The 15413-nt window shown below is 61.0% G+C and overlaps 1 protein-coding gene across 1 annotated transcript; it reads left to right on the top strand.

The window, feature by feature from the left end:
- Positions 1-7388: 7388 nt before the first annotated feature.
- KLHL40 (kelch like family member 40) lies at positions 7389-12102 on the top strand. The gene is made up of 6 exons (XM_029077919.2): positions 7389-8729; positions 9387-9547; positions 10446-10553; positions 10738-10923; positions 11104-11250; positions 11862-12102. Exons 1-6 carry the CDS (start codon positions 7512-7514, stop codon positions 11971-11973), a joined length of 1932 nt encoding a protein of 643 aa, XP_028933752.1. The 5' UTR covers positions 7389-7511; the 3' UTR covers positions 11974-12102.
- The last annotated feature ends 3311 nt before the right edge of the window (positions 12103-15413 follow it).

The following is a 15413-nucleotide window of genomic DNA, read 5'->3' as shown; positions in this document are numbered from 1 at the left end:
CGGCCGTGGCATCGTACAGCCCTCCCACAGCCCAGCCCCTCGAGAGCCCCCAGCCACACCGTGCCCACTCCTCCACGGTGCCTACACTTTATGCAGGGTTGAGCCAAGGTGCCCACGGGCCAACCACGAGCTCCCCAGCGAGGGCGCTCACTACAGCAACCATCCCTGTCCGCTCCACAACCGTCCTGCCCTCTTCTGGACAGATCCTAACACTGTTCCCCCCGGAAAGCCGGCCCGGATCCATCAAGTGGGATGGGGGCGTCCAGCTCACCAAGACGCGCACAAACAACGGCCCGGATCCTGTTCGGGGAGACTCACCATCTGACAAAGCTGGGCACGACGGCCTTGTCCTCGGGGAGGGCTTACAGACGGACAGACGCCCCCGACTTGCAACTAAGACCCTTCCCCTTCCTCCCGACGAGGGGATGGGAGCGGGGTGGTCATAGGTCCGGCGGACACACGGTAAGGTGAGGCTGCCCCTCGGAGGGCTCACAGGCTCAGACACGCGGCCCTCTTGGCCCTGGCCGGCTCACAGACCAACCCATACATTCATTCCTTCAATCGTATTTACTCAACGCTTACCGTACCGTACCGAGCGCCGGGGAGGGTACAGCGTAGCATTAACAGACATTCCCCGCCAACAGCGATAGCTGTAGAGCACTCAGGGCGTGCGGAGCCCTGTATTTAGCACCTGAGAGCGCGCTACGCCACAATTAGCCGACACGTTCCCTGCCCGGGAGGAGCTTCCGCTCTAGTCAGCCCCGGAGCCCAGAGACCCCTGCACCCGATGAGGTGGAGACAGGCTGAGAAACACGCTCGGACACGATGGATGGACTCAGACTCACGGACAGAGCTGCGGCCCAAGCCCATGTTGGGTTCCACAGGGGCTTGTGGGGGGACAGGCTTGAACTCTCTTCCCACCCTGCCGTCGGCGGCCCCGTGCCGGTTCAGCGCGATTACCAGCGCAACATCGATCCAAATCACATCAGGAAGTGGAATCAAGACCGGAGCGCAAAATCCACGGGTTTAGTAATAATAATAATAATAATAACGGCATTTGTTAAGCGCTTACTACGTGCAAAGCACTGTTCTAAAAGCTGGGGAGGATACAAGGTGATCAGCTTGTCCCACGTGGGGCTCACAGTCTTCATCCCCATTTTACAAATGAGGTAACTGAGGCATCCATCTCCCCCGGACCGGTGGCCAGTGCTGGCCCTGCCCCCGAGGGGCTCACAATCTCAGCCCCCGAAATACGATGGCCCTGTCCGACGGGGGTGAGTGGCCTCAGGCCACCCAACACAAAGCGTCCTAGACAGAGAGACGCACGGACGTTCATTCAGTTCCTTCTTTCAATCGTATTTACCGAGCGCTTACACTGTGTGCGGAGCACTGTACAAAGCCCTTGGAAAGTACAATACAGCAATAGAGACAATCGCTGCCGAAAACGGGCTTACAGTCTAGAGGAGGCGGCCGTCCTTGCCTCCATCCGCCTCCCTTAAACCTCAATGACCCTTTTTCAGAGCTGGGGGAAAAGACGCAACATTAGGTGAACAGGGGCCCTTGTGCCGGGGGTGCAGATACCCAAAATGCGGCTACCGCCGCCCTTCCCACTCTAAGCCAGGGGTCGTCTTGATTACGCCCAATGCCCTGTACTCAAAGCTTGGGCCCACATTCCCTGCTCACGCAGAGGTTCCACCCTAAGGGAAGAACCGACGGAGAAACAGTCAAAGCGAGTAAATGCACGCGGACCGAGGACCCATCAATAGACAGGTGAGTTATACCGTTAACAGGGGCGTTAACGCTGGTCGCAAGCGTTAAAGCCACTTTCATCTAGGAATTCACGGGGGCGAACGGCACTGGAAAAGGGCGAGGAGAGGCGAGATGCCGTAACGAATGAAGGGAGGAATAATTAGGCCGCGGAGCCACGTTTCCGCAGGACGATCCGGGAAAGATCAAGGACGAGACCCACCCGGACCAAGGAAGGGCCTTAGAGTCGCCGACGCCTCGGGCCAGTTACGGGTCCGGGAGGGGCGGAGCCGCCCAATGTGGTAATAATAGTAATATCTGTTAAGCGCTTACAGCGTGCCCAGCAGTACTCTTAGCACTGAGGTGGATACAAGGTAATCAGGTTGTCCCACGTGGGGCTCACAGTTTTAATCCCCATTTTACGGATGAGGGAAATGAGGCACAGAGAAGTAAAGCGGCTCACCCAAAGTCACACAGCAAACAAGTGGCGGAGCCAAGATTAGAACCCAGGTCCTCAGACTCTCAGCTGCGGGCAGGAAGGGCTCGCCTCCACGTCACCGAGGGCGCATCTACCTCAGGTGTACGGTGACCCCATCCGCAAACCTGGCCCAACCTCCCCCCCACACACACAGCCCCGTCCCCTCCGCGGACTTGGTCCACGCAAGATCACCGAGGCCGCCCCTCACTGCACCGTAATGATAACGTTTAAAGTATCTGTTAAGCGTTTACTATGTGCCAAGCACTGTTTTAAGCGTTGGGGTGGCTACGAGGTGATCAGGTTGCCCCACGTGGGGCTCACAGTCTTCATCCCCATTTGACAGGTAAGGTAATAGGCGCAGAGAAGTGAAGCGATGTGCACAAGGTCACACAGCAGACGAGCGTCGGAGCCGAGATTCAAACCCACGTCCTCTGCCTCCCCAACCCACGCTCTTGCCACTAGGCCAGGCGGAGCCTTACTGGACACGCTGGCCACCATCCCCGACCACCAACGCGGGAGGAGGGGCGAGCAGCGCGGCGGCCGGACGGTGTGGGCAGGGGTCGGGCCTACCGACGCCCCTGTCCTCTGCATCCAAAGCCCAAGGCCACGGACGGTGGAATGAACGTCGGTCAGTCAAGCGCTCAGAGTAGCCACAGCAGAGACCCGCACGCCCCCCCAAGGGCCCCCCCCCCCCGCCCTCGGTCCATTTAGCGGCCTTCGATTCTGCCTCCTCCTTTCCGTGTCTTCCCGGGCCTTGGGGGCCGGGACGGTCGCTCCCCCGCTGACCGTCTACAACCATCGGCTCCTAGGTTGCCACCCGGGCCGGGACCTCGACCCGTTTCCTCTGTCTCTCCTATCTTCGGGGTGTTTCTCCGGGCTCCTTTTTCTTCGGGGGGGGGGGGGGGGCAGCCAGCTGGGCCCAAAAAAGCGCAACTGCGCAGCTGTCATTCATTCACACACACACATCACACACAGTGTGCATGCAGACGAACGGGTAGTGAGCATGCGCCCCACCGCCCTTCATGCCCCACGTGCCCTTTTAAGCGTTTTCTCGTGCTCCCCCCCATCCCGCCCCACCCCCCTCCAGGAGCCCACTCGAATCACTGACCCGAATCTCAAACCAAGTCAACCCTCCCCCCCAACCAAGGCCATTCGGCCAAAACCCTACCCCCACCCCCTCCATTCCATCTTCCTTTCACTCACCCCAGACCCTACCCCAATCCTCAAGATACACAGAGCAGCAACATCTCAGATTCATAAGCAGTAAAGACGGCCCCGTATCAACACAGCCATCGATTCACCCATCCCCTGACCAAAGCCCCCCGCAACCCCCCTCACATTAAAATGCGTTTCAATTCCCCGAAACAATCCCCCACGTTTCAGCCACACATCCCGGATGGCTTCAGAACCACGGGCACTTTCCCCACCCCCACAACCCCTCATCCTTCCAACCACCCCGAAAAGCACCTCCCTCCTCCTGAGCTTAAGCACCCCCCCCCCCCAAACCCACAACCCCATCATCGTGAAAACAGTAAAGCAGCAGCATCGACCATATCAACCCCTCAGAAAATAGAAAAACCAGGGGAAAGCAGCCACACAGGCCACTATTCCCGACTGACCAGGGCCCGAGGGGCCGCGCTCTGTCTCCTCTGCCAAGTGGTGTCGGGCCGCCACCGATCGGACGCCTTATATAGGGACGCTGGCAGGGGCGGGGCTGGGCTTTTGTACTCAATTAGAGACACCTGGGGTAGGTAGGGGTCCGGGGGGAAGGGGCTATGTTGGGGGCGTCTGCCGGAACCCAACACCGACTTCTATTCATTCATTCAATCGTGTTTAATGAGCGCTTACTCTGTGCAGAGTACTGTGCTGAGAGCTTGGGACAGGACAGTGCAACAATAACAGAGACGCATTCTCTGCCCAGAAGGAGCTTACAGTCTGGCGCCGGGGAAGACAGACATCATTCCCCCCCTTTCCCCCTGCTCTTCCCCCTCTCCCTTCCCCTCCCCTCAGCACTGTGCTCATCCACTCGTTCGTATATATTTTTATGACCCTATTTATTTTGTTAATGAGATGTACATCCCTCTGATTCTATTTATTGCTACTGTTTTTGTCTGTCTCCCCCGATTAGACTGTGAGCCCCTCAAGGGGCAGGGAGGGTCTCTATCTGTTGCCGACTTGTACATTCCAAGCGCTTAGTACAGTGCTCTGCACATAGTGCTCAATAAATACTAATGAATGAATCGATACAAATAAATTATGGGTATGCCTCGGCGCTTAGATTAGAGCTTGGCACATGGGAAGCACTTAACAAGTACCATAATTATTATTATTATTAGATATGTACATAAGTGCTGAGGGGCAGGGGAGGAAGGGAGTGAGTCAGGCCGACTCAGAAGGGAGTGGGAGAAGAGGAAAGGGGCCTGCACGACTCAGTCGATTAGTGGTATTTATTGAGCCATTACTGGGTGTAGAACACTGTTCTAAGCACTGGGAGAGTACAATAGAGTTATCAGGCAGAATTCCGGGCCTCAGAGAATTTACAATCAAGGAAGACTTCCCCTCCCAACCGGCTGCTGTGCCTAACAACTCTCACAGGTGATCCTAGTTCTCCTGCCCCCAAGCTGCCCTTTGCCTTCAAACTGCCCCTCCGGAAAGCCTCCTGCTCGTAGCCGGTGCCCCCGGGACTCAGAGTAGCCAAACCTGCGCTCGGTTTTATCTGGTGTTCAGCCTGTTGCACTGGTTAGAGCACGGGCCTGGGCGTCACAAGGTCGTGGGTTTTAATCCTAGCTCCCCCATTTACAAGACAAATTTAGTTCCTTGGCGAACCGACCCGAAATGTGCCCCCTCCCCCAACGAGCTCCTCTCTGACTCACTGATTTCCTGGCCAAGGGGGTGGGGGTCTCGGGATCTGGGGGTCGGGGGAAGTTGACTCATTGCCTCCAGGACTCTGGAGGGTTGGGGCCAGTGAATATGGCACAGCGCTGCCGAGGCAAGATCTCGAAGATTTAATAATAATTATGGTATTTTGTGAGGTGTTTACTAAGGGCCAAACACTGAACTAAGAGCTGTAATAATAATGCTACTTTTAAGCACTTACCATGTGCCAAGCACAGTTCTAAGCGCTGGGGTAGATGCAAGCTAATCAGGTTGGACATAGTCCCTGTCTCACATGGGGCTCACAGTCTGAATCCCCGTTTTACCGGTGAGGTAACTGAGGCACAGAGAAGTAAAGTGATTTGCCCAAGGTCACAGAGCAGACAAGTGCGGAACTGGAATTAGCATCCATGACCTTCTGACTCCCGGGCCTCTGCTCTACCCACTACGCCATGAGATTTGGGCCTCCACCCTATATAGCTCTGAGGTGCCGTGTCTGGGGTCCCCGGGGTTCCAGCTCTGGGAGCGATGGGGTCGGGTCCTCCATGTCCCCAAATCTGCACACAGCAGGTGGCCAGTACTTGACTTGCACACAGTAAGTAGATGGTTCATTAATAACAATAATAATAATAATAATGTCGGTATTTGTTAAGCACTTACTACGTGCAGAGCACTGTTCTAAGCGCTGGGGTAGGTGCAGGTTCATCAGGTTGTCCCGCGCGAGGCTCACAGTTAATCCCCATTTTACAGATGAGGTAACTGAGGCACAGAGAAGTGAAGTGACTTGCTCACCGTCACACAGCTGACAAGTGGCAGAGCCGGGATTCGAACCCGTGACCTAGTAACACTCTCGATGGGTTGGAAGGACAGGGACAGTGGTGTTTACGGAGCTCCAGTGGGTGGGGGCACTAACCCTCGACCTTGGGCGCCTCCAGTATGGCAGGGAATGAGGCCCTACCCCCCGAAGACTGACCATCCAGCGGCAGGGCCAAGCCGGCCTGGGCTGCACACGCTCACTCCGAGACCGAAGGGAAGACACGGATAATAATAATAATAATAATAATAATAAAAATAATAATTGTGGTATATGTTAAGCACTTACTATGTGCCAGAGCCCGTTGGGGGAGGCGGCACATTTCGGATCGGTTCGCCAAGGAACTAAATTTGTCTTGCAGCTGTGACCGCCCTGTCGTTCCTCTCCGCGGCCCCCTCCCCTGGGCTGCGGGAGCCTCAGGGCCCAGGCAGGGATCCCCTGGACGCGGAGGCCCCTCCCCTAGCCCCTGCCCCCTCGGCCGCCCCCTTGTGTTTGCCCCCCTCACCCGGAGTCTCCGCGGGGCCTGCCCACCCCCGGAATCCGGGAGTAATTAGACCGGCATCCACAGAAATGATGCAGAGAGCAAGGGGTGAGCGGGGCGGCCGCCCCTGGCTCCCACCTCCTGCAGGCGAAGGAATCAAGGTTGGGGAGAAGTGGGGAAGGGGAGCAGGGGGATGGTGAGAGTCGGGGCCACATTCTGAACAGCTTAACCCCCAGGGCTGGGCCTGGGGGGTCTGTGGGGGAGCAGACACGGCCCCGCACTCGGGGAACCCCCGTCGATGGCCCGGGGGGGGGGGGGGACACAAAACACTCCTTCATCTCTTCCTCCTCTTCCTCCTGCTCTTCTTCCTCCTCCTCCTCCTCCTTCTCTGCTTCCTCCTTCTCCTCCTTTCTCCTCGACTTCTTCCTCCTCCTCCTCCTCCTTCTTTCTCCTTCTCTCCTTCCTCCTTCTCCTCCTCTCCCTCCTCCTTCTCCTCCTCCTCTGCTTCCTCCTTCTCCTCCTTTCTCCTCGACTTCTTCCTCCTCCTCCTTTCTCCTTCTCTTCCTCCTCCTCCTCTCCTTCCTCCTTCTCCTCCTCCTGCTCTTCTTCCTCCTCCTCCTCTTCCTCCTTCTCCTCCTCTTTCTCCTCCTCTTCCTCCCTCCTCCTCCTCTCCTTCCTCCTCCTCCTCTCCTTCTCCTCCTCTTCTTCCTCCTCCTCCTCTTCTCCCTCTTCCTCCTCCTTCTCCTCTGCTCCCTCCTTCTCTTTCCCCTTTCTCCTCCTTCACCCCCTCCTCCTCCCGCTCCTCCTCCCGGCCGGCCCCGGTCGTTTGTTTGGGCGCGACGTGAGTCACACCGGCCGGACCCCGTCCGATCCGGCCTGGGTGGGCAGCTGGTCCCCTCCCGGCCCCTCCCCGGCCCCGCCGCCGCCGCCAGGGTGACACGGGGCGGGGGGGGGGGGGAACGGACGGACGGCATCAGTTTACACCTCCCGAGGGCTCCCGGCCCCCTCCCCTCCGCTGCCGGGGCCTGAGGGACGCGGGCAGCTGGGCCGAGGGGGATAAATCGGCGGAGCCGGCCGGACCGTCGGACTGACCACCGGCCGGACCCCCGGGCCGGGCCATGGCGCAGCCAGGGGAGCAGGCGGAGGAGCTGCGGTTGTACCAGCAGACGCTGCTGCAGGACGGCCTCAAAGACATGCTGGACCACGGCAAGTTCCTGGACTGCGTCCTGAAGGTGGGCGAGCGGGAGTTCCCCTGCCACCGGCTGGTCCTGGCCGCCTGCAGCCCCTACTTCCGCGCCCGCTTCCTGGCCGAGCCGGGCGGGCCGGGCGGGCCCTCGGAGGTCCGCCTGGAGGAGGAGGCGGCGGTGGAGCCCGACGTCCTGGCCCGCATCCTGCACTACATCTACACGTCCGAGCTGGAGGTGACCGAGGCCAACGTGCGGGCCGTGTTCTCGGCCGCCCACCTGCTGCAGATCCCGTCGGTCTTCACCATCTGCGTGTCCTTCCTGCAGAAGCGGCTGAGCCTGAGCAACTGCCTGGCCGTGCTGCGGCTGGGCCTCATGCTGGACTGCGCCCGGCTGGCCGTGGCCGCCCGCGACTTCGTCTGCGACCGCTTCCCGCTGGTGGCCCGCGACCCCGAGTTCGCCCGGCTCGGCCCGGACGAGCTCATCGCCGTCATCTCCAGCGACGGGCTCAACGTGGACCGGGAGGAGGCCGTCTTCGAGGCGGTGATGCGCTGGGCCGAGGCGGCGGGGGCGGCCGAGGGCGAGCGGGAGGGCCGGCGGCTGGCCCTGCCCGTCGTCATGGACAGCGTGCGGCTCCGTCTGGTGGACCGGGGCTACTTGGAGAGCGCCGTCGAGCGACACCGCCTGGTGCGCGCCAGCCCGGACCTGCTCAAGAAGGTCCAGATGGTCAAGGACGCGCACGACGGCAAGCTGACCGTGCTCAAGAAGAAGAAGAAGAAGAAGGAGGAGGAGGAGGAGGAGGAGAAGGACAAGAAGAAGGACGTCGCCACGACCCGCAAGAAGCCGCAGCCGCAGGAGGGAGGCGAGCCGGAGGAGGAGGAGGAGGAGGAGGAGGAGAGGATGATCCCGGGGGTCCTGAACGACACCCTCCGCTTCGGCATGTTTCTCCAAGACCTGATCTTCATGGTGAGCGACGCGGGCGCCGTGGCCTACGACCCGGCCGCCAACGAGTGCTACTGCGCCTCGCTGTCCACGCAGATCCCCAAGAACCACGTCAGCTTGGTCACCCGCGAGAACCAGATCTTCGTGGCCGGGGGGCTCTACTTCAACGAGGACAACAAGGAGGAACCCATGAGCTCCTACTTTCTCCAGGTGCCCCGGGGGCCGGGGGGAGTCGAGGAGGACCGTCTGGGGAGGAGGGATGGGCGGTGGAGGGGGGGTCCTCGGGGCTCTGCCCGGGGTCCGGGCCGGCCTGGATGCGGCCCCCCCGGCACCCCGCACCTCCAGGGCAAGCGGAGTCGGGGTCTCAGCCGGGCGGGCGCTGGGGGGAGGGGGCGGGGGGAAGCGAGCAGGGACCCTCGTCGGTGTGGACGGGGTCGGTCCGGGTGTCCGTCCAATCTCCCCGCCGGCCCGGGGGTTCCCTGAGAGGGGGACCCGGTCGGTTCTCTCCAAGGGACGCTGGGGGGGGGTCGAGGGGTGGAGCGGGGGAGGGGGGCAGAGCTGGCCTTGTCCTGCTGAAAGAGCCGGGGGTTGGGGTGGGAGGTGGGCCAGAACCGGGCAGATCCCTTCCCTGAGCCACGGTTTCCTGCTCTTTTCATTCATTCCTTCATTCAGTCGTACTTACTGAGCGTTTGCTGTGTGCAGAGCGTGGTACCAAGCGCTTGGAAAGTTCAGTTGGGCAACAGGGACCGTCCCTACCCAACCAAGGGCTCCCAGTCTAGACTGGGCTCTTTGGAGGAAGGGGCCTAGGGCGGGGGGGGGGGGGGCGGGGGTGGTGCTCCGTCCTGAGCCGTCTTGCCCTCCCTGCAGTTTGACTACCTGGACTCGGACTGGCTGGGGATGCCCCCCGTGCCCTCCCCCCGCTGCCTCTTCGGCCTGGGCGACGCGGAGAACTCCATCTTCGTGGTGGGAGGGAAGGAGCTCAAAGAGGGAGAGCGCACCCTGGACTCGGTGCTCTGCTACGACCGCCTGTGAGGGGCCGGAGGGGGGCCGGGCTGGGCAGGGGGCGGGCCGGGCTGGGGGCTGGGCAGGATGCCCGCTTTGGAGGGGGCAGGACCGAATTTAGGCCAAGGGACGTCGACCCGTCCGATCGGGCCGTGAACGTCTCCCTCCAATTAACTGAGCTCCTCCTTGTGTGCAGAACCCTGCTCTACACACTGAGAAACGGCGTGGCCTATTCGATTCACTCGTATTTACTGAGCGCTTAGTTGGTATTTGTTAAGCGCTTACTGCGTGCCGAGCACTGTTCTAAGCGCTGGGGGTGATCCAGGGTCATCAGGTGGTCCCACGTGAGGCTCACAGTCTTAATCCCCATTTTCCAGATGAGGTCACTGAGGCACAGAGAAGTGAAGTGACTTGACAGTCACCCAGCTGACGAGTGGAAGAGCCGGGATTCGAACCCGTGATCTCCGACTCCTAAGCCACTGAGCCACGCTGCTTCTCTTAGTGTGTGCAGAGCACTCTGCTAAGCGCTTGGAAAGTACAATTCGGCAAGAGCACGGGCCCGGGAGTCAGAAGGACCTGGGTTCTAATCTTCTGCTCCGCCTACCTCGTCTGCTGCGTGACCCTGGCCAAGTCACTCTCTGTGCCTGTTACCTCATCTTTAAATTGGGGGTTGAGACTGTGAGCCCCACGTGGGATAGGGACCGTGCCCAACCCGATCATCTCGTATCTAGCGCTTAGTACAGTGCCTGACACTTAATAAGTGCTTCATAAATACCTTATTTTAAGAAAACCAATAAAATCGCACCTACTATGTACAAAAATCCCAGGCTGCTGAGGGGAGAGAGTCCAGGACTCAGGGGGAGAGCTCGGGCCCCCGGTCACTGCCCTGGCTAAAGCACCCCGACCCCCTTTTTCGGCCGGCAGGTCGTTCAAATGGGGCGAGGCTGACCCCCTCCCCTACGCCGTGTACGGCCACGCCGTGGTATCCCACATGGACCTCGTCTACGTCATCGGCGGCAAGGCCAGCGACAAGTGAGGGCTAAGGACCGGGAGGGGGCTTGCCCGGGGTGTGGGGGGATGAAGGGAGGGCAAGAAGGGGAAAAGTGGGAAGGAGAGGGGAGAAGGCACTGTGTCTTCCAAATCCCCAGCCTGGATCTCCCGGGCCTGGGCCGGGCCCCAGGTTCCCGGATGTTGGTGTACTCACTCCCCTCCCCAGGAAGTGCCTGAACAAGATGTACGTCTACGACCCCAAGAAGTTCGAGTGGCGACCTCTGGCCCCCCTGCAGACGGCCCGCTCCCTGTTCGGCGCCACCCTCCACGACGGCAAGATCTACGTGGCCGCCGGGGTCACCGACACGGGGCTGACCAGCTCGGTGGAAGTATACAACATCGCGTCCGACAAGTACGGAGGCCCGCGGCCTACAGCGCGGCGTGGCTCGGGGCCGGCCGCTCTCCCTCTCTGGGTCCCCTAAGGCCTAGGGAAGCGGTGGGGACGGCCGGGCCTAGGACCGGGAAGGGGCTCCGGAGGGCGGGCGGGCGAGGGACCGACGGCCCGATGGGGGCTCTTCCTTGGCACTGGCAGGTGGGAGTCGTTCCCGGCGTTCCCGCAGGAGCGCAGCTCTCTCAGCCTGGTCAGCCTGGCCGGGACCCTGTTCGCCGTGGGCGGCTTCGCCACCCTGGAGACCGAGTCCGGGGAGCTGGTGCCCACCGAGTTGAACGACATCTGGAGGTGGGGACGGGGGCTGGGGGCTGGGACCGGCCGGTCACAAGGGTACTGAGCCCCAGAGGGGACAGGGGCCTCGTCCGGCCTCATTACCTGGAAGCAGCACGCCGTGGCGGATAGAGCTCGGGCCTGGGAGTCAGAAGGCCATAGGTTCTAATCCCGGCTCAGCCATTTGTCAGCTGTGTGACTGTGGGCAAGTCGCTTCACTTCTCTGTGCCTCAGTTACCTCGTCTCTGAACCGTGAGCCTCAGGTGGGCCAACCTGATGACCCTGTATCTCCCCCGGCGCTTAGAACAGTGCTCTGCACATAGTAAGCGCTTAACAAATACCAACATCATTATTATTATTCTCCGTTCCTCGGTTACCTCACCTGTAAAATGGGGATTGAGATCGGGCGGCCCACGTGGGACGGGGGCTGTGTCCAACCCAATTTGCTTGGATCCACCCAGCACTTAGTAAAGTGCCCGGCACATTGTTAGCGCTTCACAAATATCATAATGATTACTAGCTTCTATTTACCCCGACACAGAGTAAGCCCTTAACAGGTACCGTCATTATTTTATGATTCCCGGCGGGGACGGTCCCTCTGCTCACCTGCTGCCCGTCCCCCGCTCCAGGTACGACGAGGAAGAGAAGAAATGGCAGGGCGTCCTGCGAGAAATCCCCTACGCTGCGGGGGCCACCTTTCTGCCTGTTCGCCTCAACGTCCTGCGGCTCTCCAAGATGTGAAAGTAGACCCCCGCCCTCCAGCCCCCCGCCCCGGGGGTGGAAGCGGAGTCGGGACCCCCCGGGAGGGAGGGAGAGGCGGAGTCCCCTTGTACAGAGTCCCACATTTCGATGAAAGCTGCGTCTGCGGTGTCCGCTTGGTTTGCTGTCGCCGCCGACCCCGGGGTCAAGGGGCGGGCCGGGGTCTCCGACCCAAATTACCACCGATCCCCATCCCACCTGGGCCAAGTCTCCACCACCCGCACCGGCTCGGCTGGGGGTTGCCTCGAATCAGGGCGACTTCCACCGCTTCCCGTTCGGTAGCTCTGCACTCCCTAGGTGCCCAGTACAGAGCTCTGCACTCCATAGGCACCCAGTAGGCGCCCCTTCGAGGGCTCTGCACTCAAAGGTTTGCAGTATCGCGCTCGGGACCCTTATAGACACCCAGCACGGAGCTCAGCACTCAATAGGCACCCAGTACATAGTAGGTGTCCAGTCCGGCGCTTAGAACGGTGCTCGGCACATAGTAACCGCTCACCAGATACCATTAGTATTACAGTGCTCTGCACACAGGGGGCTATCTATTCCGATGAACCCCCTCGATGAAAGGGGAGCCGATTGCCCTCCTGCAGAAGCCCCGGCCCCAAGGAATATACCGGAACCAGTTCCAGGATTTCAAATTGGAGGAATTTAATACCCTTCCCTCTCTTGGCCCGTCCGTTCCTCTTCCCCAGGCCCGCAACCACTAACTTCGGCCCCGGAGGGGGTGGGGTGGGCAGCAACTCCGGGCACGGCTGCCCAGCAGCCCTGACGCATGCCACGTGCCACCCCGGCCTAGGCCACAAACAGGACCAGGCCAGCAGAGTCCGAGATGGGGGTCGGTCAGATGGCCGGGGAGCAGTGGTCTCCAGGGGGATGGGGGCGGTTGGCACCGGGGTGGGGGCGTTCATCCGGGTGCATCTGGTCAGGCCCGTATTCGATCGGGGAGTCCCCAGTCCAACCCTGAGGGTGGGGAGGGCATCAGCTAAGGGCATCCCCAATTCCTGATGATCCTCTCTCCTTCCCAGCTTTCAAATAGCCCCGCAGAGGCGATAGCTGGGCGGGGGACCCGGATTCTAAATCCCCACTTCCCGAACCCCCCACCCCCGGCCTGCTGAGTAGCCCCGGACGAGTCATTTCACCTCTCTGGGCCCCTCCATTGAAATGGGAATAAGAACCCTGGAGTCCCTCTGAAGATGTCGGGATGGCCAGGAAGGGTCATACTAACTGAGGGATTATTGCAATTATCATTATTTTCCCCTGCGGAATTCTCCCCCGACCCTCCCACCAAGAAAAAGGGATACTTTCCTTCAGCCCACCTCCCAGCCCACCCCTGACCTGGCTGGAGATGCAAGAGGACACAGTCCTGAGCTTCGAGGTGCCCCCCACCCCCGGCGGGGTCTAGGACTGCACTGCGGTGTTGAACCCTACATCCTTATCAGAACCCAGACAAGGGGTACCGGGGCAAGCTGACTTGCCTCCTCCCCACCCTTCCTCGTGGGCCGCCCCACCCCCCACGCCCATGCAGAATAAAGTGCTTTTTATTAATTCTCGTTTCTCCATCACACGGAGCCCGATTGGACCCTAGCCGCCCCCGTCATCGGCTGCGGGCCACCCACCACCCCCATGCCAGCCGAGAGGGGTGGGATTTCCTTTTTCCCCTCACTCTTCCGCCCTCGTCCCACCGGCCCCTCCACCCACCCCTCAGCCCCCTGCTCCCTCCGTGGGCTGCTGGGACGGCGGCCACTGCAGGGGAGAAGGGAGAGAGGGGGCCACCTCCCCCCCCCCCATATTGCACTGTCAGATTCTCTCGCTTGTGAAGAGACCCTCCCCGCCACCATCTTTTAGCCCGGGTGGCCCACACTGGAGTCGTCGTCGTCCCCCCAGAAAAAACAAACAAAACGGTGGTGGATGGAAGAGGGGCATGGCCGGGAGTTGGCGGGGTCGGGTGTGGGGGAGGTAGGGGGTGTCCGTGGCCGTTGGCTTGAACCTCCTCGGTTTCAGTTCTGGAGACGGGTGCTCAGCCAACTGGGGATAGTTGGGGACGGGAAGGGCGGGATATAAGGTGCAAAGAGTTAAAAATAAGAAAAAAATAGTAATAAAAGCTTAAAGAGAAAACAGCTTGCGGAGCCACTTGTCTGCACTTTGATACAGGGTCAGCCCCCAAAACGGGCTAAGGATGGAGTGCAGGGGGCTAGGTTGGCTCAGCTCATCACCCTCTCCCCACCTACTCCTGCCAGCAAAGCTCCAGTCCCGGCCCAGTCGTGCAATCCTTCTTTGCACAAGGGCAGGGGCAGGGGCAGACCAGTGGGAAGGGGAGCCCTCTGACCTACTGTTTCTGCGGCCCCACGGCCCCCCACATCCTGCCAAAAGACTACCAGAAGGAAGGACCCGGGACGTGCTTCCACGTCCACGCAGCTGGCCAGCTGAGGGGGCCCCCACCCACACGCTCCGCCGCGAGTTGGGGGAGCTCGCACCGGGGCTCAGCGGCTCCTGCTTCTTGGACACCAGAGATGGTCCTCTGGCAGGCCCCACGTTGGGGGGGCGCCCACCGCCCAGAGTGGTCAGCCTGCACCTCCATCCGCCCCCCGGGACCGGCCGCTAGGGGAAGGGGGGGGGCCTCGCCCCTGGAAAAACACCGGCCGACTGGAGAAAAACAGGCCCCCCCCCCCCCCGGTCAGCCTCGGCACTAGGTTAGGTTTCTGCTCCCACAACTCTCTCCTGTTTCCACCTCCCTCTCCCACCAAAGTGAATCAAGTGCTGAGGCCGAGCCATCCCCCCACCTTTTCCTCCCTTCCGGGGGTCCTGGCTGCCAACCGGGGCAGGGTCGGGCAGGGAGCGGGAGGTGCAGTGCCAACCCTTGTTGGATTTAGACAGGGCCCCAGAATCCCTTTGTCGGGAAGGGTCGAGTGAGGGTATCCCCGGCAGAGACCACCCCTGCCCCAGGACCCTCCCACAGTGGCTCTAGGGTCCAGTTCTGCCCCTGGCCCCTGGTCTGACCTCTGCCGTCCAGTTCTCCAGCATGATGCTGGACCTCCAGACCCCGCCCCTTGCCCTCGCCTGGCCCCTCACCGTGGCGGCCCCCAAAGCCTTCCCACAGGCCCACAGCCCCGCCCACGGTGAAGGGCACCGGTCACTTTTCTGGAGCGGGGGGGGGGGGGGGCCCTCAGAACGAGCTGGATAACTCGGGGATAGAAACCGGAAAGGCTGTCCCAGTGCCAGGGAAGCAAATCCACACGGGATCCTGGGTTATGCCCCCAACAGTCCGGGTGCAGAGGGAAGGGGACAGTGCTCTGTGCCCATCAGCCCCTTGCCCTCCAGGAGGGGCCATGGGATCAATAAATACAAAGAGAAGAAACCCTTGGAACCCAGCCTGCTGCCCTCGGGACCACCCCTCAGTCCCACCCCTGCCTCATCTCCCCAGG

The sequence above is a fragment of the Ornithorhynchus anatinus genome, chromosome 13, assembly GCF_004115215.2.
Source record: "Ornithorhynchus anatinus isolate Pmale09 chromosome 13, mOrnAna1.pri.v4, whole genome shotgun sequence".
NCBI lineage: Eukaryota > Metazoa > Chordata > Mammalia > Monotremata > Ornithorhynchidae > Ornithorhynchus > Ornithorhynchus anatinus.
Note: the sequence above shows the minus strand (reverse complement) of the source record. Positions and strands in the feature narration are given on the sequence as shown.

Bases quoted from the DNA above. Each gene is read 5' to 3' on its own strand.
- KLHL40 (XM_029077919.2), top strand. From the start codon at position 7,512: ATGGCGCAGCCAGGGGAGCAGGCGGAGGAGCTGCGGTTGTACCAGCAG. The intron at 10,554-10,737 runs GTGAGGGCTAAG...TCCCCTCCCCAG, and splicing joins GGCGGCAAGGCCAGCGACAA to GAAGTGCCTGAACAAGATGT. The intron at 10,924-11,103 runs GTACGGAGGCCC...TGGCACTGGCAG, and splicing joins TACAACATCGCGTCCGACAA to GTGGGAGTCGTTCCCGGCGT.